Below are 26,223 nucleotides of genomic sequence, written 5' to 3' on the forward strand. Positions count from 1 at the left end.
TCTTCCTCTGTCTGTCTCTCTCTCTCTCTCTGTCACATCTTGTTAGGTAATTAAGACCTGGCCAGGCACGGTGGCTCACCCCTGTAATCCCAGCACTTTGGGAGGCTGGGATGGGCAGATCACCTGAGGCCAGGAGTTTGAGACCAGCCTGTCCAACATGGTGAAACCCCATCTCTACCAAAAATACAAAAATCAGCCAGGCATAGTGGCATGTACCTGTAGTCCCTGCTACTTGGGAGACTGAGGCACAAGAATCAGTTGAACCTAGGAGGCAGAGATTGCAGCGAGCAGAGGTCTCTTGCCACTGCACTCCAGCCTCGGCAACAGACCAAGACTCAATTTCAAAAAAAAAAAACTGTAATCCCAGCACTTTGGGAGGCCGAGACGGGTGGATCACGAGGTCAGGAGATCGAGACCATCCTGGCTAACACGGTGAAACCCCATCTCTACTAAAAAAATACAAAAAACTAGCCGGGCGAGGTGGCAGGCGCCTGTAGTCCCAGCTACTCGGGAGGCTGAGGCAGGAGAATGGCGTAAACCCGGGAGGCGGAGCTTGCAGCTCCGGCCACTGCACTCCAACCTGGGCGACAGAGCGAGACTCCGTCTCAAAAAAAAAAAAAAAACCCGTATTGAGAATGGAGAACAGATCAGAAATCAAATGTATACATATTTCTGGACAACACAAGGTAACTTTTCCTTGTGTCTTGAGGGTGCCATTTTTACTGTGTTAAAACATGGCTGCTTTCATGCAAACCCATTTCTGTTGCTTTCTTCAATATCACTTTTATGCGCTGAAGAACTTCAGGGAGCCATCGCACCTAAACCTATCCCAACCTGTCTTACTAGTTAGTAAAAACATTTTCGTGGAGTGTTGTTACTTCTTGAGGGTGAGATGGATTGGAAATGGTCACGTATTTTAAGATTAGAAAGGAGCTTAACTATCATCCGCTCTGTCTCCTTTCATGCTGGTGAGTGGCATGATGCCTAGGAAAGGTAAGTGATGTGTCTGCCTTAGTGGAATATTCAGGAGTAAAATCATGACTTCCTGACTCTTATCCAGATCTTCCTTTACTTATACCTATTTCCTCCGTTTTCAACATTTATATATTGCCTGGTAATCTCCAATGTGCTCATTTTATTGACGTGACTAGATTGTAAATTTACTAAGCACTCAAATCATATCTTTGACTTCTTTTGAGCTCCCACCATCTAGCCCAAGTCTTTGAACATTATAATTCACAGTAGTATTGTTCACTTTAAGGGTTAATGATTGCTGTGGGCTGCATTTGTTTTCATAAATTGCTCTGGGTGAAGAAATTCAGAGAGTTGGAAAACTTCACCAAAAAAGAAAAAAAAAAAAATCGGAAACAAAATAAATAAGCCTAGGACTGTTTTAAAACGGAGACAATTTTTTTGTTGTTGTTCTTATTGTTTTTGAAATTGGACTAATGGTAGAGGGAATAAAAGGATGCAGATAAACTAAATTGCTTTAAATAGCTGTAGTTCAGAGCAGTGCTAAAGAAATACCTTCAAAGAGCGCTTAGAAAATGGGAAAGAAATTAGTCTTTCCTGCTGCGTGTGTTGGCAGAGGGGTGAAGTGGGTGGAGGTTAGGAAGGAAAATAGGAAGACATTTAGTCCTCCCAGCCTAGTCTGGCCTCCTGTTAGTGCCAACATGATTCTTTGACACAGACAGTTCAGAATCATCACAGGTCACAGAGAAGATGCCAGTAAGAATTCATAGCCCTTTTGGGGCCTAACTGCAGTGAACCTGATAAATAATTCAGGCAGTCAGAAGTGCCTGGGTATGGAAGACTTTAACTGAGCATTTTTATCTTTTCTTTTAATATCATCTCAGCCCTTTCCAGCTAATTTGATTAAAACCTACATTTCCCCACACCCCCTCTCTATTGTCAAGAAAGACCATTTAGGGGGCCCAGAGTTTTGTTTTCTCTCAGCTACATTGTGCGTTCGATAACTCGGAAATAGAGTTGCAGACTGGGAACATCATTAAGCCGGTACTGGCAGCTCTCTCCTGTGAATGGCGCTCAACACTTTCGCTTGAGTCTTTGCCTCAAAAAGTCACAGATTTTCCAGATTTTAAGGCTGATAGAACCATGATACACATTTGAAAACGTATAGAGTGTACAAGTTACCTAAGATCAGACATAATTGGGACAGTTACATCCGTTGAATTAGGAAATCACAAAGATACTTAATAATAACTTGTACGCAGAAACATCAAATTGGACATTAATTGGCCAATCTTTTGACGTAGAGCTCAGTTTTCCTCTGCATATTTCCATAGCACCGATTGAATTCGTATATTTTCTCCCCCAAATATGTCAACTCTGACTTCCAGTTTGCTTTCTTATATTGAGAGGAAAGATTCGTAAGATTCTGTTTTCCCTACTTCTCCCTCCCACCGCCCCCATATGCCAGCAACTGTAGCTTGCATTCGTGAATTTTTCTGAACCATTCAAGTAACTTTTCATACCATGAGTAACTCCTTTTTGTACTTCTAATACTGCTGGACCAAATATTTCTTTTTATTATATAATTACAGTTAAAAGGTATAAGTGGCATCATATACTTAGGGACTCTTGGTGAGCACAGTTCAGTGGTTAAGAGTACTGTGTGGAGGTATTAGAAGAATATCGTAACAACCCGCTAACCCTCAGTATGTCATGGGCTGGTGTATTTTGCTGAGGGTGTGAGAACACAGCGTTTTCTATGATTAAGTAGAATATTGGTAGGAAATTTTCTGCTACATATATCCCACCCACCTGTAATCTTGGGAAAGTCACTTAAATACTCCATGTCCCAGCAATGTAATATTTACTACACAGTGTGGCCACCAGAATTAAATTAGGTAGCAAATTTCAAGCACATGGAATGGTGCATTACACGTTACATGTTACATATTACATGTTAGCTGTTTTTTTATTTTATTTTATTTTTATTTTTTTGAGAGGACGTCTCGCTCTGTTGCCAGACTGGAGTGCAGTGGCACGATCTCAGCTCACAGCAGCCTCCGACTCCCTAGTTCAAGTGATTCTCCTGCCTCAGCCTCCTGAGTAGCTAGGATTACAGGCACGCACCACCACGCCCAGCTAATTTTTGTATTTTTAGTAGAGACGGGGTTTCACCATGTTGGCCAGGATGGTCTCAATCTCCTGACTTGTGATCTGCTCGCCTCAGCCTCTCAAAGTGCGGGGATTACAGGCATGAGCCGCCCCTCCCGGCCTGTTCTTATTTCCATGCTTGGTAGTCTATGACAGTGTCTCTCAAACTTTTTGCATTATCGCACCCCCCAGCGCCCTGCCACCATCCAAAGGAGATTGCGTAGATTTTTTTTTTCTAAAGATTGCATTCCCTCATGACATTTTAATACTACAGATCTACTGTATACCTGTGGATGTACTGTAGCCACCTGGAGGGACACAAATTCTCATAACAGCTAAGATTTTTTTTTTAAAATCTCCTTTCCCCAAGAACCAGCTTTTATCCTGCTGGGGAAGACTCCATATGCTCATTGGAAATGTGTGATCTATTGGGTTATAGATTATTGTGTTCCTCCTCAACCCAAGGCATCAGAGCACCGTGTTAGAGGAGGGTTGACTTTTTTTTTTTTTTTTTTTTTTTTGAGACGGAGTCTCGCCCTGTCACCCAAGCTGGAGTGCACTGGCCAGATCTCAGCTCACTGCAAGCTCCGCCTCCCGGGTTCACGCCATTCTCCTGCCTCAGCCTCCCGAGCAGCTGGGACTACAGGCGCCTGCCACCTCGCCCGGCTAGTTTTTTGTATTTTTTAGTAGAGACGGGGTTTCACCGTGTTAGCCAGGATGGTCCCGATCTCCTGACCTTGTGATCCGCCCGCCTCGGCCTCCCAAAGTGCTGGGATTACAGGCTTGAGCCACCGCGCCTGGCCGACTTTCTAATGTGGGATTGAGCAAGTTTTGACCCGAGAGTCATGCTCCCTCCGCCCCTGGAAGTTTTCCTGCCAAGATGGAAGCTTAGACTTGCGAGCCATTGGTGCAGAGGGTATACAGTAAAGGTTGATGCATATCAGTGATTTTTAGAGTCTGAGAAAGCAATTAGAGTTAGGCAATATTACTTTTCCTAATAACCATTTAGCAGCAGTTTTCATTTTTGTTAATGGATTGTCATTGAAGATTCAAAGTCATTATTCATTGAACAGAAAAGTAGGGAGTGAGGGGATTCTTGCAGCAGCTAGGAGTGGGATTACAGCACCTGGGAAAAGAAAGTTTTCAGCTCCAAGAAGAAGAAATGCTTTTGGGGAGGCCTGGAAGCTGAGATTGAATTCAATGTGAATGTCTAGAAGAAGGACTTGCCTTCAGTTTACAAACAAGTTTTTGCTTTGCAGTCCTGCTATGAGAGTTGGGCGTAAGTGAGCTGTTTCTTAATCACCTTGTGTTGTAATTAGTTGTGGCATGCTTGTCTTATGTATTATGCATTTTGTGTGCTTTCTACTGTATTAAGAAATCAAGCGTCTCTGTATGAGTCAGCTCAGACTGCCCTAACAAAGTACCACAGACTGCACAGACTGGATGACTTCAACAACAGAAATGTATTTTCTCGCAATTCTGGGGGCTAGGAGTTCAAGTTGTCAGCAGGGCTGGTTTCTTCTTAGGCTTTTCTCCTTAGATTGTATTGATAGATAGCTATCTTCTCTTCTCTCTTCTCTCCTCTCCTCTCCTCTCCTCTCCTCTCCTCCTCCTCCTTCCTCCCTCCCCTCTTCCCTCTCCTGCGTCCTCCCTCCCTCCCCTCCCCTCCCCCCTCCCCTCCCCTCCCCTCCTCTTCCCCTCCCCTCCTCTCCTGTCCTCCTTTCTTGGATCCTCACATGGTCTTCGCGGATGACTTGAACAACAGAAATGTATTTTCTCGCAATTCTGGGGGCTAGGAGTTCAAGCTCTCAGCAGGGCTGGTTTCTTCTTAGGCTCTTCTCTTTAGATTGTATTGATAGATAGTCGTCTTCCCTTCTCTTGGATCCTCACATGGTCTTCGCTCTGTGTATGTTTGTGTCCTAATCTCCTCCTTCTATGCAGACACCAGTCATATTGGACTAGGCCCCACCCTAAGTACTTTATTTTAACTCGATGCTCTCCTTAAAGACTCTATCTCCAAATATAGTTACATTCTGAGATACTGGGGGTTAGGACTTCAACATACGAGTTTTGGGTGGGAACAGTTTAGTCCATAACAGTACACTGTCTATCATGTGTTTATTTAATAAGTGATTTTTTTTTTTTTTTTTTTTGAGACAGAGTCTCGCTCTGTTGCCCAGGCTGGAGTGCAGTGGTGTGATCTCAGCTTACTGCAGCCTCCACCTCCCGGGTTCAAGCAATTCTCCTGCCTCAGCCTCCCAAGCAACTGGGATTACAAGAGCGAGCCTGCCATCATGTCTGGCTAATTTTTGTATTTTTAGTAGAGACTGGGTTTTGCCATGTTGACCAGGTTGGTCTCGAACTCCTGACCTGTAGTGATCCACCCGCCTCGGCCTCCCAAAGTGCTGGGATTACAGGCGAGCATCACCTTGCCCAGCTGATAAATGATTATTGAATGAGTGAATGAACAGATGAATGGATGGATGGATTTTTATTTAATTGTGGTGAATCTGTAATCTAGCAATATTCATGAGTTAAGCCATAGTGTTTCCTAAAGGTTTTGTGTTTCTTCCACCCTGATGATATGCTTAAAATATGACTTTCTTCAGCAGTGTTTCTGTTTATTCAGGAAGTATGCACGACCCTTCTCTTCTTGGAGGCAGGTCTGCTCATTATGTGAAGAGCCACTGCCCTCAACAGGCCCACGCAAACATTTATCAGGGTCCTGAGCAAGAACATGGGGAGAGGCCTGCTTTAGATCTAATTGTTCAAAAGTTACAAATCTCATTAGCAAGTTGTTTAAAAAGTATAGTAACTTTGCTTATTGTGACCCATCTGGCTTTGAGAATGTCTTGGAAGTCCAGGCAGATTTGACCTAAGAATTCTCAAACTCTACCAAATACAGAACAGAAAGTGGCAGTGCAGGGATAACTGGTCCCAGGTCTCTTCCTTTCCCACTGAAGCTCCGTCCTGAAACCCAGGAGGCTTTGCACACACACCCCAGCTCTGCACTCCTCCTCCCTAATCCGAACAAGCTTAGAAGTGTCATAACCTCAAGAGGACAGACCCAGTGGAGAGGTTCTCCAGGGCCCTGTGAGAAAGTTGGAGCCAGGAAATTCTGGAATCTGGGTACCCAAGACAGAGCCCTGAAGGAGTAATACAGGCTTTGGATGGTTGTATCCCTTTGACCCTGTGCGTTCCTTACCCTGAGAGGAGGGGCGTGGGTGGTAGGTGTAATGTTGGTATTGTGGTCAATTTCAGCTTTTTCAGGAACTCTCACTGGTTTTGAGATTATTCCCATCTTCTGAATTCCCTGCAGAATGGTCAAGAGAGTTGGGGAGATAGAACATTTGGAGAAAACACTAGAGTCAGAGCTTAGCCACATGCAAAGGTAGTTAATGGAGGTGGCTGTTTCACTGCAAATTTGCTTCATTTAGTCTTGACCCTAAATACCTAGTTTCTGCACCTGTGAGTCCCCCCAAAAGACAAAGTAACTCCTTTAGGAGACTGAGTTCTAGAAACATATGAGCAGATTTCAGGAAGAACCAGAGCATGAGTGAGCACCTGCACATCTTAAAATGTGGCCCGCCCTCTGCAGTAAGCCATGAACTGGGGAGCAGCCCCGGAGCTCTATTCTCAGGTGAGACAGGGTCACCTCTCATGCATGACACAGCCCAGGCAGCCTTCTAGAAATGTGTCAAACTCTATTGCACTAGTAACTTTTTTATTGCTAGGGTCACTAAAAGCCACTTTTTCAAATTATTGGAGGTTGTTTGCCAGGCTGTGCACAGAACTTCAGAAGAAGGAAAAAAGCCAATGTTTTTCTTCACCACACATAGAATAATTTATAGGTAGGGACCAATTTACTCGCTGGGGAACAGCGGGTGGCCTGTGCCTTCCCCAGTGGAAGGGACATTATGCTAAACAGGGTGGCAGGCTTCAGTGCTCATGATAGGATTCAGGAGACCCTTCTAATTAATTACATGACTGTCTTTACCCAGCGTGGGTTCCTCACTTTCTCATCAAAGCCCTTGTTTAGTCAAAGCTGTATTTCTTTTATTTATTTATTATTTATACTTCCTCTCTTTCTAAAGAGAATTTGAGACAGCTGGAAAAAAAATATGTGGGGATATTTGCGAGAAGAGACTCTCTGAAATGGGACATTTGGAAAGAGAATTCTGACAGAAATTTAGAGCATACTTTTCTTCTCCAGGCTCTTGTTCTTGATGAAATTTCCTGTTCTACTTCATCATTACTTCTCAAGAACTTCTTTCAGCTCTTTACTGGGTAGATCCAGGTAGCCTCTTTGATCTTTACCTTCTCACTATACCTTCCCTGTGGGCTTTTCATTGCCATGAGAATAGATTCTAAATGGTTTACCAAAGCCAGGAAGATTTGCCTGTTTAAGTCCATTAAAACTCTTGACCCTATTTCTGCACTTTGCCTTCTCCTCATTTCTCATAAAATTTCCCAGACACACTGGTCTTTCAGTTCCTGCCAGAGCTAAGGCTCTCTTTCTTATATCCTTGTGCCAGCTCTTGCCTTTACCTGGACTTACTTATTGGCCACTCTTCTCCCGAGCAGTATCATTCGTCACCCTGGATCCCCCATCCTTAGCCACTCCTCATTCTTTAGGAATGCCATTGTCTAAGATGCCATCTGTGACTGCCATATTCAAATCTACCTGACACCCACCATTACCATCCTCTGTGACCTTCTTTATTTCCTTCATGACATTGCTTACAATTTTATCATTTCTAATCTCAAGTTTTGTAGTTTTGATTAATTAATTTCTTTTTTTTTTTTTTTTTGAGACAGAGTGTCCCTTTGTTGCCTAGGCTGGAGTGCAGTGGTGCAGTCTCGGCTCACTACATGCTCCACCACTGGGTTCAAGTGATTCTCCTGCCTCAGCCTCCAAAGTAGCTGGGATTACAGGCACCTGGCACCACACCCAGCTAGTTTTTGTATTTTTAGTAGAGACGGGATTTCACCATGTTGGCCAGGCTGGTCTTGAACTCCTGACCTCAGGTGGTCCACCCGCCTTGGCCTCCCAAATTGCTGGGATTACAGGCGATCTTGCTTTCTAAACATAGCACCTTCCGGAATGTAGGGACTTTATCTGTCTTGCTCACCTGTGCATCACATGGGCCTCCTGCTGCATCAGACACACAGCAGCCACTCAATTGTCTGATGAATAAATGTGTGAGAAATACTAGCCTTAAAGAAAGGTCTGATACACCTCACTTGGTTTGGAATGTTTACCAAAAACTTTTGCTTTTCTAGAGAGGGTTGCAGGCTGATGCAAAAGAATTGGTTTATTATTATGAAATTTTAAAAGCGTCAGAGAACCAACAAGGAAAGATTTTTGAGGAAATGGAGGCTCATCAGGAAAGCACAACATATGTTGTTGCCCACTCACATGTCTTTTTCCTTGACCTGTTTCTAGAATGTATTGTCTCAGACAGCTGACCTGTCTTGGAGATGTAGTACTTTATAAGAGGAACCAAGTATGATCTCCCCAAGGACAAGGGCCTGCAGTCTAGTCAAGCGTGGGAGTGTAACTAAAGAAGGAATGAATAACCCACTCTCATTTCAAGCATAGGATTCTCTCATCACTCTCACTGTTTTAAATCTTCATTATCATCACAGACTTTACATTATTCCCTTATGTATGAATGTTATTTTTATTGACCATAGAAGATTGAAACCTTTTTCTGGAAAAACATCACATGGTTGAGTCAAGGATGAAAAGTCAATCAAAACTAACTTTTCATGTGTGGGGGGAGGGGGCCGAGAGAGAGAGAGAGCACTCGTGTGTGTGTGTGTGTGTGTGTGTGTGTGTGTGTGTGTGTGTATTGGGACGGTGTGTGTGTGTGTGTGTGTGTGTGTGTGTATTGGGACCATCTTTCAGCTGTGTTGCCTCCCTCTGGTGGCCATTATATGCACATAGCCTGAGTGACAGGGACTGAGTCAGAACGTAACTTAACTTTTCAAAAAAAAAAAAAAAAAAAAAAAAACCTAAGTCATTGTATGCTTCTGAGTTTTTAAAATTATTATTGGTGGGAGTTCTTTTTTAAAAAAAAAAAACAGTTAAGTGGTTGAAATCGATTAGCACTAAGAAAATACGAGCTTTTTGCCTTTGGGGTAGAGTTTGAAAGCTGCCATGGCCCTCAATGAAAGCAGCATTCTGATTGTGTATAAACCTGTAAAAGGATCTGCCTGTATGTTTAAATTCTTCTGTGTTTGGAGAACACATCTCAGAATTCATTCACATGATCAAGGCCACCAGTATAGATTATTTTAAAGGTAGCTTTTAAAACCTGCTGTGTATTTTCAATATTCTCCTTCAAATTATTCCTTATGAGTATTGTGCAGCCACACTGGATATGATACTGAGGCAGCTTATCTGGGTTTTATTTTAAGCTTTAGAATGACTTGATTTGATCTTAAGCCATTTCTAGTCATGTTCTTGGGGTAGGGATGGGGGAAATGTCCTTGAGAGAAGAAGAGGGTCAAGGATAATAAGCAATACTAATTTTTCCTCTGTTTCTTATCCCCTCTTGTTCCTCAAATCCAGAAATAGTCTCCTGAACATAGCCTGACACCTCAGCATGACAGGTGTTCTGAAGATGAGAAGGCGCATTGTAAAAACCTATTTATTCAGTGAGGAAATTTTATACCATTTACATTCAGAGTCATCTCTATGATACCAAAATAGGCTTAAGCAATGAATTTTTCATTTTTTAGACTCAAAACCAGATAACTCACCTGGAAATACACAGTATGTAATTTCATTTCATGCACCTAATCAATATCTTTGACCAAAATCTGTATTCCTCTTGTGAAGGAGGCATACGATTGTCTGTTTTGTTATGTATATTACATGTGTGCAATATTAGGGTAGGGAAGTAGGCCATGTTTACATTTTTGGATTCAGTTTATTTTTTTATAAGCCTTTTTATAAGTTCTCAAAGATACTGGACTATTTTATGTTGATTCCAACTGTGGAATGGTAAAGTAGTATGCAATTAAAGTTCGGTTGAACTGTCACATTGAATTTATGTAAATATTTAGAATATATTGTTATTATATAAATAGAAATTCAAATTTTTTTGTGGTAGATCACAAATACTTACTTGGTTTCAGGTCACAACCATCATAGAGGTGAGCTATTAGGTACAGACATGCCTCTCGACAAACCAAGTATGTTATAATGTTTCTGAGTGACCCTATTTCTGCAGTACTATAAGTCAATTAGAGCATGGAATTTGATGTTATTTGCTAAAACAAATATAGTGCTGTAGTAATTGCAACTATTTCCTAGTTGCATGTTCTATGCCTTTTACAAAGGACATCTAGTTTCTTTAAGCCCAGGGACTATTCATCCATCGCTCTATGTATCCCTCAATCTTTCCAGATAGCTTTAGGTAGCTTAAAACTCTTGAAAGCTATTCTGAAATATTATCTCACTGATTCCTTGTGGGACCTCAGATTGAAGATGTCAAAGAGTTTTTGCAGACTGCCTTTTCAAACAAAGTAATCATCTGAAGGTAGTTCTTTGACTCGTTCATTTATGCTACAAACAGTTCTTGAATGCCTGCCACGTGCCGCTGTAGGCTCTGGGGAAATAATGGTGAGTGAAAGAAGACCAGCTGGTCTGCCTAGAGCTTACAGAGAGGCAGAACAGAGGTTAGGAGCAGGCCCTGCAGCCCATCCCTGAGTTCAAGTCCTAGCCCTGTCACTTACTCACTGACCAACTTCATAAATGTCTGAACATATTTTCAGGATTGATGGATGGAAGATGTATATGTATATTACCAAAGGAAAGAACTGTGATCAATGAATGAACAAGGAAAGTAAAAGTTGATGGATTCACTACAACCAGTTCTCTACCAAATTAGGGACAAATGCTCCCTGGCACAGGAGCTTTTGTTGTTATTTAAAGTTAATCTTAGGAATGACCAAGATAATGAGTGTGTGTTTTCCACACGTTAGGTAATGTTCTAAGTGATTTACATTCCTCTAACAACCGTGAACTATTAATACTATTATTTTCTCCAGTTTATATGAATTAACTGGGACATAGAGAAGTGACATAGTATGCCCAAGTTAACACAAATGGTAAGTGGAAAAGCTGTTCAGGTCCTCTGTCTCCAGAGCCCAGCTCTTTCTCATAACACCTTTTCTACCTCTCTTAAACCAGTTTATTGAGTGCCTGATTGGTACTGTTAGTCACTTGATGTGATTTATGTCTAATCTTCCCAACAATTTCCTAAGCACAGCTGATTATCCTCTTTGAGATAAAAAACAGTAAAATTCAGAGAGGTTAAGTCAATTAAGTCAGGTGCCCTTTGTCATGCTGTTAGGGAGTGGAAGCGCTGAGAGAAGAAAATAAATTCGGACTGACTCCAAACCCTCAACTCTTTCCACAACACAAAATCAGACCCAGAAGAGAGAAGGACCAGTTGTTTCAGTTCCCTGAAAACAATTCCTGATAGGGAGTGGCTGGGTGGTCAAACCTTAAAGTGACTGATCATCAGCCTCACTTGGGAAAGTTGACAAATTGCACCTGACCCACCTCCTTTGCAGACCTATTAAACCACAATCTGCAGGGGTGGGGCCCAGAAACCTTCATTTCTCATCACTTTCCCCTAGTGTTTTTGATGACCCTCAGGTTTGGGGAAACAGTGTACCAAGTGATGAGGGGAAAAATTTTTCCCAAAGGTAAGAGTCTAAGAAATCAATTATTTTCTGTGAAACATAAGATGGCTGGAATCTATTTGAACAAATGAATTCATGTTATGAATGAACTGAATTATATTCCTTTGAAATGAATTGAAAGTATATAGACATCCACTATAGAAGATCCATCTGTTATGGGCCATAGACTTTTATATATTATTAGTACTCTCTCAATTTATTTGCCTCCTGAAATCCTGCTCTACCAGCTTCCCTTCACTACTGAGGACCAACTACCCAGCCATTGCTGTCAGGAATAGCTTTCAGAGCGTCAAGACAGTTGGCTATTCTTCTGGATCTAACCACCATGCAGGCAGTAGTTGACGTGGAAAGAGGTCACCCAATCCTGCAGTTCCAGATTTTAAAGGGAGCCAGGGATGATCAGTGGGATCACCCTCCTGGTGGGCTGAGAGAGGCATGTAGCAGTAGTGAAAGTGTCCTCAAGTTCATACATTTGAATTTATAACACTGGTTATTTGTTCTCAAGTTACCCCCATTACTCGAACCAATTGGAAACCATGTGAGAACAACGCTTCAAATGTATTAGAGTATTTCGCGTTTGCCAAGAGCGTAGTTTTTCCTTTTTGGTCTGATTTTAATGTTTTCAATTTGAGATTGACTGGAGGCTGGAGATGGTCAACTGTTTAAACAAAGTGTTGCTTTTCTTTTCTTCCCTCCTTCCCTCCCTCTCTCCTTCTTTCTCTTTTCCCTTTTTTCTTTCTCTTTGTCTCAGTAAAGATAAATATTTGCCTAATGAGCAACTTCCAGAGGCTTGGTTGAAGTTTAGTGAACGAGATAGAAAAATGGTTTCAGGCTACAGGGTGGCTATTGATATATGTTTCCTTAAATTCCTTTGCTAATCCCCACACCTCGGTCAGCTAACTATAGGACTCTCCTGATTATTGTGCAAACAGTATTTAGAACCTATAGTCAAGAATATGGAAATGTGCATAAAATCTATAAATTGCCTTAGTGTTTCCAGATTTGTAGTGCAGTCAGGCCTGTGGATTATGCACCTGCCTGTGTCTGATTTTCGGCATGAACTGCTTAACTCCAGAAGCTATAAGTCAGATATGACCCTGGGAAACTTTTCTAAGAGAATTCCTCTTCAGTATAGCTTTCTCATTTGTATCACTTCATGCGCCGCGCGGCCTTGTCACAATTCAGCCAGTGCTGAAACCATTAAGATTTTATTAGGTTTCTCCTTGTCATTCTATTATGTGATTGGCAATGCTTATTGACAATTCTTATTTTCTGTCCTATGATTTTTGTCGTCTTAGTTTATTAAGCGATCCTGGAATACAGACTCCTGGAATTAATTAGAAAAGGAAAAAACCTGTTTAGGCAGCATTAGCAGAGAAACACTGTGCAGAAAGCTTTTGCATGACTTCTGTGCTTTGAGTCTCAGTTCCTATGAAAAGAGTTAAATTACAATAAAGTAGCCTGGCATAGCTGCTGCTTTTACTGTCATCTTTAAGAGACTGGCAAGGCTGGATTCTTGCTGCCCGCAAAGAGCATTTTTTTTTTTTTTTTTTTTTTTTTGGGGTTTATTACTCAGGTTTTGAAACTGTGATCTCCCTTAAACGAAAATTTCTGTTTTTACCTAGCACCTGCGATTAAGCCATTCTTTATAATTCTAGTTTCCTGGAGAGGAAGCAACATATTCAATACAGTATTCACATAAACAGGGAAGTATTTAAAAATCAAAAAATACTCTTTTCCCTTTGAATTTGAAATTTACCTTGTAAAGCAATTCTTTTTATCACCAACATTTAGGCTTACAGGTGAAATGCCCAGTGATTTTGAAACATGAGTTTGTTTATCGTCTTCTAGAAGCACGACTACCTCAGTGAGAAGCAGACAGACAGCCGGGAGAAAGTATTGTGCAGTTAATGTTTTGTTCCTCCTCTCAGCTGAGCTGGGATTCATCTCTGGCTTCACATTTCAAGCAGCTTGGATCTGTATGCAGAACTTACCCTTCTTCCCGGCTTGGGCCTCTCTATCCTTCTGATTTTCACAGAGCCATCCTTTCCCTGCAGTGTTTTTCCTGATAGCTCATGGGCTAGGGTAGAACTCTTTACACAGGACCAGGATTACCTGGTGCTCTAGGGTTAAGAACTCTTTACATAGAACCCTAATTCCCTGCCTACTCATTGTTCTCCCCTCACTTAACTCATGAGCCAAAAACTACATCAGCTCTGTATACAGCTGTATCCTCGTTCTAGTGCTCAATAAATATTGGTTCAATAAATTCGTGGAAAGTATATTACATTTTCATGCTTTTTGATGTCCATGGGAGAAGCATTTTTAGGTTATGTTTATTAGAAATTTATCTTAGTTTTCTCTAGAAAATTATGACAATAATGCTAACTTTCTAAAGCACTTGTAAGAAGGTGTGTGTAGATCATCGATTCTCAACAGAGGATGATTTTCCCACTCCAGGGGACATATATGTGGCAACATCAGGAGACATTTTGGGATGCACACCACAGCCCCATCGCACAGAATTATCAGCTGCAAAATGTAGTAGTGCTTAGGCTGAGAAACTGGGGTGGTTGCAAGTGCATAAAGCTTGGCAGGTCAAGGCTGATTTTATTTTGTTCTAAACAGTGGAGTTCACCTCTTTGGATATCATTAATAATAACAATTACATAGAGAATAATCGGCATTATTACGCATTTGCCATGTACAGACGTAAATTTTTTACAAGTATTATTTTATTTAACCCTGTCAACTGTGCTGTGAATTAGGAACCATTATTATCATTTTTCAGATAAGGAGACTAAGACTTGAAAAGAGAAATGTGTACTCAAGATCCTGCTGCTACTTGGTGATAGAAGTAGGATGAGAACTCAGGATCTATACTTGTTGACCATTATACTTTCTTTCTCTGTAAATATGGCCCCCAACTTAAAGTCTAAAAGGATCTCTATCTTCATTATTCAGTAGGAACCACAGCTGGAAATGCAAAGAAAATTTAAATTTAAAAATTTTAATTTAAAGGAATCATTATGGCCTAGGTGGTTGCAATTTTACTAATATTTGTACTGATTGAAAGAAAAATACAGTGCATTCACTGATAGGTGTAAGCTGTTGTTGATACGCGGAATAGAACAAATCTGCTATATGCTGTTACTTTGTGGGATTCCCAAGAAGGTCAAAGAAAGCTCCGAGAGTTTGTTTTCATTCAAAATTGAACTTGTCATAGCCGATCAACACATTGTGGTGTAGCTGGGACGTTTCTCCTATTAAGGTGTATGAACATGACAGTTTGCCCCATGTAATCTTATTAGGAGCTTTCTTCAGAACCTCATCATCTTCTTATATAATTATAAAAGAACCACTCATGAGTAAAATATGCCTGCAAGAGAGCAAGGCCCTGGGGCAAAGTCTTGGCTGATGGGGACCTATTCTCTCCTTGCAGAGGACACAGTTCAGGAAATGGAAAATTTACAGTTTGGATGCATAATAATAGTTTCTAGGCCCATCCCTGAGTATTTGGTTGACTCCCAGTGTTAATGTCCTTGAGGCTGTTAGCTGATGAACTCGAAGCAAACACCATCATCTTCAAGTATTGATTGTTTCTTAGCCCCTAATACTTGGCCTATAAGACAACGTAGAAGCATCTATTCTTTTCATATAGGAACTTAGAGACCCTGGTGTTGCTGTTTTTCTACCTTAGGACATTCTTTTCCGTGGTTGTTTCTATCACACTTTGAAGATTCCAGTAGAATACTCAAAAACATTACATTTGATTCTTTAGTCTCACTTTCCTAGCTCTTGCGGAAGTAATTATTAATAGAACTGAACAGTTTTTTATTCTTAAATGTTTTACAGAAGTGGGCTACTGTGATGACAAGTAGCTCTTTAAGGTCCTACTAGACGTTAGTACTTGTCATCCAGAGAAACATTCTCTGTTAAGGCCAAGTGTCATACATAGTCATTGCACTGCTCCACCCAAAAGATGTAATTTACATATAAGATGTTATTTGAGACTGTCTCCCGGGGACAAAAGTGATTAGTATGCCTTATGCCTTAACTCTTCTCAAAAGAGTCATGTGACATGCTCTTGCATCTATTTTAAATCTAATAAATTAAAACATGAATGATTAAATAAGATGTTCATGGTGCTTCACAAATTTGAATGCACCCACCCCCGGCTCTCGCTAACATGCAGATTCTGGGCCTGAGGTTTAGCTTTTCTACCATCTCCCCAGGTTAGTCTCATGCTGCTGGACCAAGGACCACACTTGAGTACCAAGATGCTAGGGAACATTAAGATAGTTTGAAACTTGAGCTAAGGATGCCATCAGGCTGATTGCATTAAACTCATTTTTCCTATGCCTCCTCAGTTACATAAATTATTCTTTAAGTCTATAGAGAAGTTTCTTTTGGAAGGAATGGCATCCTTTTCAGCACCAAAATGTATATTAGGTTTTGTAAAAAATTAAATAATGCTTGACTTTTTTTTTTTTTGAGACAGGGTCTTGCTCTGTCACCCAGGTTGGACTGCAGCAGCATGATCTTGACTCACCTTTGCCTCCTGGGCTCTGGCGATCCTCCCACCTCGGCCTTCAGAGTGGCAGAGACTACAGGCTCACACCACCACACCTGGCTAATTTATCTAATTTTTAATAGAAATGGGATTTCACTCTGTTGCCCAAGCTGGTCTTGAGCTCCTGGGCTCAGGCTATATGCCTGCCTCGGCCTCCCAAGGTGCTAGGATTACAGGTGTAAGCCACCACGTGAAATCAAGCCCTGGCATGCTTGATTTTAATAAAGCATCATATCTCTCTCTTTTACCTGGAAAAGATCCCCTCCCACCCACTTTATATTTCCTAAACAATAAAAAATGAATTTTACCATTTCTGGTCATCAAAGGCATTTTTTTAGATGGCTTACAATCTTTTAAATTATAGAACATATTTACAACATCCTCGACACTTAAATAACATTTCCAGTGTTCTTTTTTTCTTTTTTAATTATATTTCTAAAGATAGCTAAGGGAACAATTTCAAGTAGTTCCTCTGTGCTTTTAGATGTAAGTTGTTTCAATCTCCTTATATTCCTGAGAATTAAGAGACTCGCAGTTTGCCGTGTCCTATCATGTTAGCTTATTTTGTAGGGAAATCAAATCTGGCACCTTTCAATTAACTTCTTTACCTCTCTAATCTAAAAACAGATGAAATACTTTCTGGAGCAAGAAGGCATGATTACTATCTGTGGATTGCCTTGACTTCCTCAACTGTGTCTTCTGTCATTTCAAAATTTACTAAAAGACCTCTAATAAAAGCAGGAAAGCACAGACGGAAAGAAGGTGGTGCTATTGAAAAATAATTTACCCCTAGTCGTGAGCTTGGCAACTCTTCAAGGGATCACAATGGTGTATCTCATCTGGACCTAGAGGTCCCGAAGGAGGAGATAAGTGGAGATGTTTTGTGGGCTGGAGCTTAGTCATTCTCCTCGGTGACTCGAGTGCAAGCTATTTTGGAGGAAGATAAAGAGGAAGGGAGACAAGAAGTGGAAAAGAAAAAAGTCTCTCTGCCTTCATACATGCCTCTGTTCACTACGTTTATACTACTTTTTTTTTCTTTGAAAAATTTTTTCTTTGAATTTTTTTTTCTTTGAATGATTGATTTTTTTAAATTACGTGGTCATGTGGTTCATGACATATGTTAGGTAACAAAAAGAAAATAAATAATGATTCCGAATTTTGTTAAGTATATGTGCTATAGAAAAAATGGAAAGTAAGCAAATCGATTTCAATTATCTCTTGGGTGATAATACAATGATATAATCTTTATCACCTTCATACTATATTCTTTATATTTTATTCTCTAAAATTTTCCGTTAAGCATGAATAAGTTTTGTATCAGAGTTTTAAAATACATTTTAAAAGGAAATGGCAACTAATTCAGCTACAGCTTTTTTATAACATTGTATATGAAAGTTCATATATAGTAAATGTATTTGGAAATACAATGCATTTGGAATAATTTTTCAGTAAGGATGCATCTTTTTAAGTGACTTTATTAGTCTCTATTTTGCATTTTTAAATATATAACTATGCAGGGCTTCACATTTTCACCTTCACTTTTGCTAGCTGTCAGTCATCACCTCTACCTTGAAACAAGTCTATGACCAGTAGGATTTGTAGATAATTATCATTAACTGATTGAGTGGATTCAGCAGTGTGCCTGTTGTAATTAAGTGTTTGGATATGCAAATAGATGAAGAATAGATAAAAGAGAAGGTACTGATAAATTCACAATACGATGGTTGATAGTGACAAGTAACAGCATGATGTCCTTTTGAAGATACTATGTTAATTATTTCTTGAATACCTTTTCAACTAAGTTACTGTTATTTGAAATTCCACTTAATGCCAGCCCTGGCCTCTCAACATTTCATTCCAATCTCATTGTTTTTGAAAGGCTCAGGGTCATATTGGCACTTCTTTCATTACTGCCCTTAACTGACCATTTCCTCTTTTCTTTCCTACAACAGATTGCAGATTGAGCTTAACCAAGAAGTTCGTAGGCTAATCAAGGCTGGCTTGACCTACAAAAGAAGAGAATTCTGCCTTGTGTTGACACGGCTGATAACTTGCCATCACCTCTTGCCAGTGTGGAAAAATTCTCCCTGTTGAATTTTTTGCACATGGAGGACAGCAGCAAAGAGGGCAACACAGGCTGATAAAACCCAGGACAGCAGGGAGATTATTTTACCATACGCCTTCAGGACGTTCCCTCTAGCTAGAGTTCTGGACTTCCGCAGAACCCGGTCCAGTCATTTTGATTTTGCTATCTGTTTATTTTTTTTTTCTTTTTCTTTTTCCCACTACATTGTATTTTATTTCCGTACTTCAGAAATGGGCCTACAGACCACAAAGTGGCCCAGCCATGGGGCTTTTTTCCTGAAGTCTTGGCTTATCATTTCCCTGGGGCTCTACTCACAGGTGTCCAAACTCCTGGCCTGCCCTAGTGTGTGCCGCTGCGACAGGAACTTTGTCTACTGTAATGAGCGAAGCTTGACCTCAGTGCCTCTTGGGATCCCGGAGGGCGTAACCGTACTCTACCTCCACAACAACCAAATTAATAATGCTGGATTTCCTGCAGAACTGCACAATGTACAGTCGGTGCACACGGTCTACCTGTACGGCAACCAACTGGACGAATTCCCCATGAACCTTCCCAAGAATGTCAGAGTTCTCCATTTGCAGGAAAACAATATTCAGACCATTTCACGGGCTGCTCTTGCCCAGCTCTTGAAGCTTGAAGAGCTGCACCTGGATGATAACTCCATATCCACAGTGGGGGTGGAAGACGGGGCCTTCCGGGAGGCTATTAGCCTCAAATTGTTGTTTTTGTCTAAGAATCACCTGAGCAGTGTGCCTGTGGGGCTTCCTGTGGACTTGCAAGAGCTAAGGGTGGATGAAAATCGAATTGCTGTCATATCCGACATGGCATTCCAGAATCTCACGAGCTTGGAGCGTCTTATTGTGGACGGGAACCTCCTGACCAACAAGGGTATCGCCGACGGCACCTTCAGCCATCTCACCAAGCTCAAGGAATTTTCAATCGTCCGTAATTCGCTGTCCCACCCTCCTCCCGATCTCCCAGGTACACATCTGATCAGGCTCTATTTGCAGGACAACCAGATAAACCACATTCCTTTGACAGCCTTCTCAAATCTGCGTAAGCTGGAACGGCTGGATATATCCAACAACCAACTGCGGATGCTGACTCAAGGGGTTTTTGATAATCTCTCCAACCTGAAGCAGCTCACTGCGCGGAATAACCCTTGGTTTTGTGACTGCAGTATCAAATGGGTCACGGAATGGCTCAAATACATCCCTTCATCTCTCAACGTGCGGGGTTTCATGTGCCAAGGTCCTGAACAAGTCCGGGGGATGGCCGTCAGGGAATTAAATATGAATCTTTTGTCCTGTCCCACCACGACCCCCGGCCTGCCTCTCTTCACCCCAGCCCCGAGTACAGCTTCTCCGACCACTCAGCCTCCCACCCTCTCTGTTCCAAACCCTAGCAGAAGCCACACGCCTCCAACTCCTACCACATCGAAACTTCCCACGATTCCTGACTGGGATGGCAGAGAAAGAGTGACCCCACCTATTTCTGAACGGATCCAGCTCTCTATCCATTTTGTGAATGATACTTCCATTCAAGTCAGCTGGCTCTCTCTCTTCACCGTGATGGCATACAAACTCACATGGGTGAAAATGGGCCACAGTTTAGTAGGGGGCATCGTTCAGGAGCGCATAGTCAGCGGTGAGAAGCAACACCTGAGCCTGGTTAACCTAGAGCCCCGATCCACCTATCGGATTTGTTTGGTGCCACTGGATGCTTTTAACTACCGCGTGGTAGAAGACACCATTTGTTCAGAGGCCACCACTCACGCCTCCTATCTGAACAACGGCAGCAACACAGCATCCAGTCATGAGCAGACGACGTCCCACAGCATGGGCTCCCCCTTTCTGCTGGCGGGCTTAATCGGGGGTGCGGTGATATTTGTGCTCGTGGTCTTGCTCAGCGTCTTTTGCTGGCACATGCACAAAAAGGGGCGCTACACCTCCCAGAAGTGGAAATACAACCGGGGCCGGCGGAAAGATGATTATTGCGAGGCAGGCACCAAGAAGGACAACTCCATCCTGGAGATGACAGAAACCAGTTTTCAGATCGTCTCCTTAAATAACGATCAACTCCTTAAAGGAGATTTCAGACTGCAGCCCATTTACACCCCAAATGGGGGCATTAATTACACAGACTGCCATATCCCCAACAACATGCGATACTGCAACAGCAGCGTGCCAGACCTAGAGCACTGCCATACGTGACAGCCAGAGGCCCAGCGTTATCAAGGCGGACAGTTAGACTCTTGAGAACACACTCGTGTGTGCACGTAAAGACACGCAGATTACATTTGATAAATGTTACACAGATGCATTTGTGCATTTGAATACTCTGTAATTTATACGGTGTACTATATAATGGGATTTTAAAAAAGTGCTATCTTTTCTATTTCAAGTTAATTACAAACAGTTTTGTAACTCTTTGCTTTTTAAAACTTAAAAAAAATAGTTGCTGAAGTACTGTACAGGGTCGTACAATGAGAACCCAATGCCAAGGCAAAAAGAACGAGTGATTCTTCCTTAGGATACACATCAACCACTTCGCTGTTGAAGCTGTCAGAATAAATTCCTGGTGGTCAGATGAAAGGGCAGATTAAATGGACTCATCAGGGTAAGAGGAATAATATGGGTGAAACAAGAAATGGCCCAGATAGTTTCACACTATTCCTATACCTCCAGGTCTGGAAGACAGGTAAAAAGATTCTATAATGTAAGAATGGAGGTAGTTACCCTGATTTGACCCAGTGCAGGAAATGCTGAAAGCACCAGGAGGAAGCTAGTTCCCGTGAGATAAATTAACCCGGCCTGACAGAATCAAGAAAATTGAGATGAGATTTGAAAAGACCTAAAAATTCAGGGGTTGGCTTTCTGACTGGGAACTTCAAAATCACTCTTCATGCTTCCCTGGTCCTAAGTGATAACAGAGTTAGAGACTTGAGTCTGATTTCAGTCATCTTCAGGGACCGGTCTGATGTTGTAGCAAGAAAACTCCCTTTAAAAGTGTTACTGTTCAAATCATATGTCAGGTTGAATCACATTCAACAGAGATATATTCTAGAATAATTTTTTAGAAGAGGCTAATAAAATTAAGGGAAGAATTATATTGAATGGAATTATTTTTGATAATGAGAATTATTTGGGTAGATTCACTGAGGCTATGTCAACATGATATTTAGACCAACAGGTGATCAATGTTTTGAAAATACAACAATGACTTATTTAAAAATTACCCTTACTGCTATTTAGACAAAAACAACTGGTCACTGGTTCTGTTATGTCAGCTGACTTTGTTAGTATCATGTTGAAATAGCTTGAAGTAATATCTTTTATCCCCTTGCAAATTCTTGTCTTCCAATCATCTCCCATATATTTTCATAATTAGTTGTTTATAACACTTTCGTTTTTCTCCCTCTGCTCAGTATTTCAAGGACAATTATGGATGCCAGTCTTGGCTGCACAAAATATCCATATGTACTTATACATTTTTAAATGCATACTAATTTTCACTGCTAATAATTCTGTAAGGACACATCAAAGCTGGCCAAAATAATTAATTTTTAAAAAAGCGATACCTGGTTTCCACCTTGTACTGACTTTGATCCTGTTCCACTTTTGAAATTTTATTTGTTCCTTTTCCGTCGTGGATGTTCCTCTAGTTTGGCAAATGCGGAGGGATCATCAATCTTCTGTTAGCAGGACAACGCATGAAAAGCAAACAAGTCAGAGAGTGAAGGCTTGTTCCCCTAATCCTGGCAGAGCAGGGCATAGAAAAGAGAGGGATGTCCTTGCTTAATTCTAGATACTTTTGAGGCAACATCTTCATAAAACACATAGTTTAATCTTTGCCGTCCTTAGAGAAGGGCTATGGATCACATACATTATCAAAAACTACTCCCTTGGAAAAAAAATCTTTTTAAAATCAAATTTAAACATTTCACTCTGTGATGCATATTTCTTTTACCACTGGCCATTATTATAAGGACCCATGAAGTAAATGTCACCATCATCTTACTTGCTCTCTCTCTCTCAGCAAAATAAAACTGTGATGTGTCTTCTTTGTAAAAGTTTAGGTATAAAATGCTATGCAACTTTTTCTTTATAGTAAGAGCTTTATTTTCTTTAATAATATAGCCCAACTTATATGTTTTAATCTCCCGTCTCCTGCAGAATAAGCAGAAAAATATAACTGCAGCTGTATGTTAGACACAAGAATTGAAACTGTGCAGTCAGTAGAGCTGAACTTAGCTATGAATTAATTTAAATTAATTCTAAAGTGACTCTGGTTTCCATTTTAGTCTATTAGCTAGAGGGTTTTGGCTGTTGCTTTTTTTAAAGTTAGGTCCGCACAGTGAAGGGAAAAGAGTCTGTGAAGGTGATCAGTGTAGCAGTAAGACATCTAAAATCAAGACAATGACCTGGGGGCTTTGTGTACTTAGCTGGATAATTTCCTTCTACTGTCCTCTTCCCCTTGGCTGTGTAGATAAAATTGTGCATTCAAATGATGGTACTTTGACTTTTGAGGGTTTTTATTTCTGTTATTCACAAAATAATCATTCTCATTTATGTATATTGTATGTTTCACCCCCAGTGGGATTTCTGGCTGCTGAAATCGCTTTGGGCTAGGAAAAACAAGGATGAAGAGGTTCCTGTCATTTCTTACGGAGTTCACAGAATTATTTGGGGCTTAAGTAGTACAATGGAGACAGTCATGTGCAATGCTTCAGGTGGTCTGACGGGGTCCCTTTTGCTGGAGGTGTTCCTGAAGAGATTGAACCTAGTAACAGGCTTTATTTTCATCTTGTGTACAACACGACAAAGACTGCTAAGATTAAAATCCGTCTCCCATTTGTTACAGCCTCACCTGCACCAGGATAGAAAGCACATGATGGAATCTGTGATGTCTAATGTGTCTTACGAAAATAGCCAAACAACTGTCCCTGGGGATTCTGCTTTGATTGGCATTTTTAGTCATGGGAATGTATTTTTGCAGAAATACCTGCTTTGTGTTTGGGCCTCTCTTGCTGTCATTATCATGTATTTTGAGATGATTAGTCAAGAGTCAAGGTTGAGAGTATAGGCCAAGACCATGGAAAAAAATCCATGTTCACTGGCCAATAAAGAGCTTGATGCTGCCTGGCCAAATAAGGTGATTCAGATAGAATCTCATCCCGTTCAGAGCCCGGTAACTGTCACTGTACAGAAGACACTGAAAAGGAAGTGGCATAGTCACGATCACAAGGATATATTGACAGTTATCTATAGCCAGGGTAGTTGTTAGTACCTGCTTGTTTGGGGAGATACGTTTGATTATAGAGAGACTCTGGGCTACCTTCAAACACCATCAGATGCATTAGCAGCCCACTGCATGGGATAATCGCAGGCAGATACGAGGATTGTATCCCCTGCCTATTTTCCTTGTGTATCAAATGGAAAACATTCTCCCCTGTGAGAAATAATGCAGTTTCTAATTATCTGGATGTTCATTGAAAATATATTAGACATTCTCCCTGAGGTTACAAACAAAAACTATAATGTGACCTGTCTGGTAAAAAGTATTAATGAAGTAGCTCATATTACAACTTCGTTTTCTACTAGCACCTATCATAATAATCTTAGTCATTTCACACAAATCAGAACTTCCTTCCCCACCAGGGAGGACAACTTCATACCATGATTGAAGCATCTATTCAGAACACGAGGCAATATTGTAGTCCACAGGGAATGGATGCTTCACTTGATCGCTGGACCTCAGCTGCAGAGGCCATTGCAGCTTTTGAAAAGTGAAGTGGTTAATTTCCATTGGCATCTTTGCTTACAGCATTTTTCTCTAACCTATAACAAGGAGACATTACGTTTTACTTTAGAACATGAGAATAGCAGTTTTGCTCACGATTTACCATTCCAGCTGCAGGGGAAAGCAAAGCAGAAAACAGTGCCCCAAACGGAAAAAAGATACTTACACAGAACAAAACAGTTCTTGGTCTTTTTCTTGGTCTTGTCAAACCTTGCCTGATGCTCTTTCTAAAGTCAAAATACAAATGCTAAGAAAGCATAACTACATCCTTCTCTGATTTCTTCAGCAGGGTCAAAAGACAGTTACCAGCAATGGGGAATGCTTGTCACTGTGGAGAAAGAGTTTTGTACATGTCTGGTACCATTGTTATAACATATCAAATTTTCTTACTATAGTTTTTTGTTTTCTAGCTGCACACCCACCAGAAGAGCACAAAGGAAGGCCATCACAACAAGTATTTTAAAATTAATATCAAACATGCACATGCATGTACACACACACACACACATACACGGGGGCATTTGTAAAGGTGTCCCTGGAATGTAAGATTTATAACCGTTTAAGGCAAGGTGAAGGCATTGCCAACTGTGTGTCCCTCATAGGACTAGTGTATATTCACTGAAAGTTAACCTGATGATTTGTCATTGTTTGAACCATATGCTGATTTGCTTCTGGTTTCTGTTTAGTGTGTTCTCTCTGACAACGGGCTGGAAGATTCTGCATCACACATCCTCTGAGACCTACCATGTCGCACACTTTGTTAATGACAAACTTCACTCTACACTATACAGTACCTTGTTGATATATTCAGTAAAGTCTTATTTTAAAAGAAAACCACATTGTGTTTATCTGAGTAAGTTCATTGGGATACAGTCAATACTTGTGCTGTTAATGTAGAATAAATGATGCAGGAGGGCAGGAATAAAGGAGGTAATAGGATTTTTGTGTTCTCCTGTCATGAAGATGACTTCCATTTCTAAAGGCCATTTGATCCTTTTTGTGTGAGGAGTTTATATGAAATCCTCATGTTCTTTTAAATTTCCTAACTAAATTGTGTGTTCTTATGAATACCTTTTAGGTATACACACATACACAGAGCATCTTATTTCATATTAGTGAAATCTATGTTGTTTAGGATGTAGAAAATGACATTGTACTTATCAGAATAGTCTTTTCCCCTATTCAAAATAGATGCTATTGGCTTTATTTTTTATTTTTAAATTTTGTTTAAACAAGGTGTCACCATGTTCCCCAGGCTGGTCTCAAACTCCTGGATGCAAGCAATCATCTCGCCTCAATCACCCAAAGTGCTGGGATTACAGGCATAGGACACCATGCCCAGCCACATTGTTGTTTTTAAATGTCAGTTTTCTTTAAGAATTCTCATAGTACTTTTCTGCTTCTGAGTTTATAGCACATCCATCCATCCTTTCAATAGGCACTCATGGAAATGTATGTCCATGCTCAAGTTCTGTTCTGATTAGTCTCATGATTTTTCAGAACCCCTTTTGCTAACCCCTCTTGGCCATTGTATTCATAATGTATTTGACAGAGATTGAATCAGGAAACAAATCTATGACATTTCAATTAACTAGTATTACCTGTTTGTAGAATCTCTGTTGGAACATCGACTATGAAAGACAGTGCTAACAGGTAATTCATATTACGTTTGGGGAATTAATGTAAAGTAACATCCATGCTATTCTTGGTTTGCCAAGAGTTACAGACAGACCTTTTTCTGTGCAGACTAAACCATTAGTCAAAAAATACCGTTCATTCAAAAATAATTTGTTAGTGTCTTCCTACTCTGTTCCAAACACCAGGCTGAGTTCAGAGGCCTCACAGAATAATGAAATGCGTTCTTAGCCAAATCAGGCAAATCTCCCTCACTATGTCCCTGAAGAAATCTCTTCATCTG

General features: G+C 40.8%; 1 protein-coding gene across 3 annotated transcripts in view; it reads left to right on the forward strand.

Moving 5' to 3' along the window:
* FLRT2 (fibronectin leucine rich transmembrane protein 2) overlaps positions 1-25,142 on the forward strand; it is a 103,058-nt gene extending 77,916 nt beyond the window's left edge. For all 3 annotated transcript variants that reach the window (XM_017873864.1, XM_017873865.1, XM_017873863.1), the window contains exon 2: positions 18,370-25,142. In XM_017873864.1, coding sequence (XP_017729353.1) covers positions 18,734-20,716 — 1,983 coding nt within the window. In that variant the 5' untranslated portion in view covers positions 18,370-18,733 and the 3' untranslated portion in view covers positions 20,717-25,142. The remainder of the gene's footprint in view (positions 1-18,369) is intronic.
* Positions 25,143-26,223: the final 1,081 nt, after the last annotated feature.

This window comes from Rhinopithecus bieti, unplaced genomic scaffold, assembly GCF_001698545.2.
Source record: "Rhinopithecus bieti isolate Rb0 unplaced genomic scaffold, ASM169854v2 scaffold_6782, whole genome shotgun sequence".
NCBI lineage: Eukaryota > Metazoa > Chordata > Mammalia > Primates > Cercopithecidae > Rhinopithecus > Rhinopithecus bieti.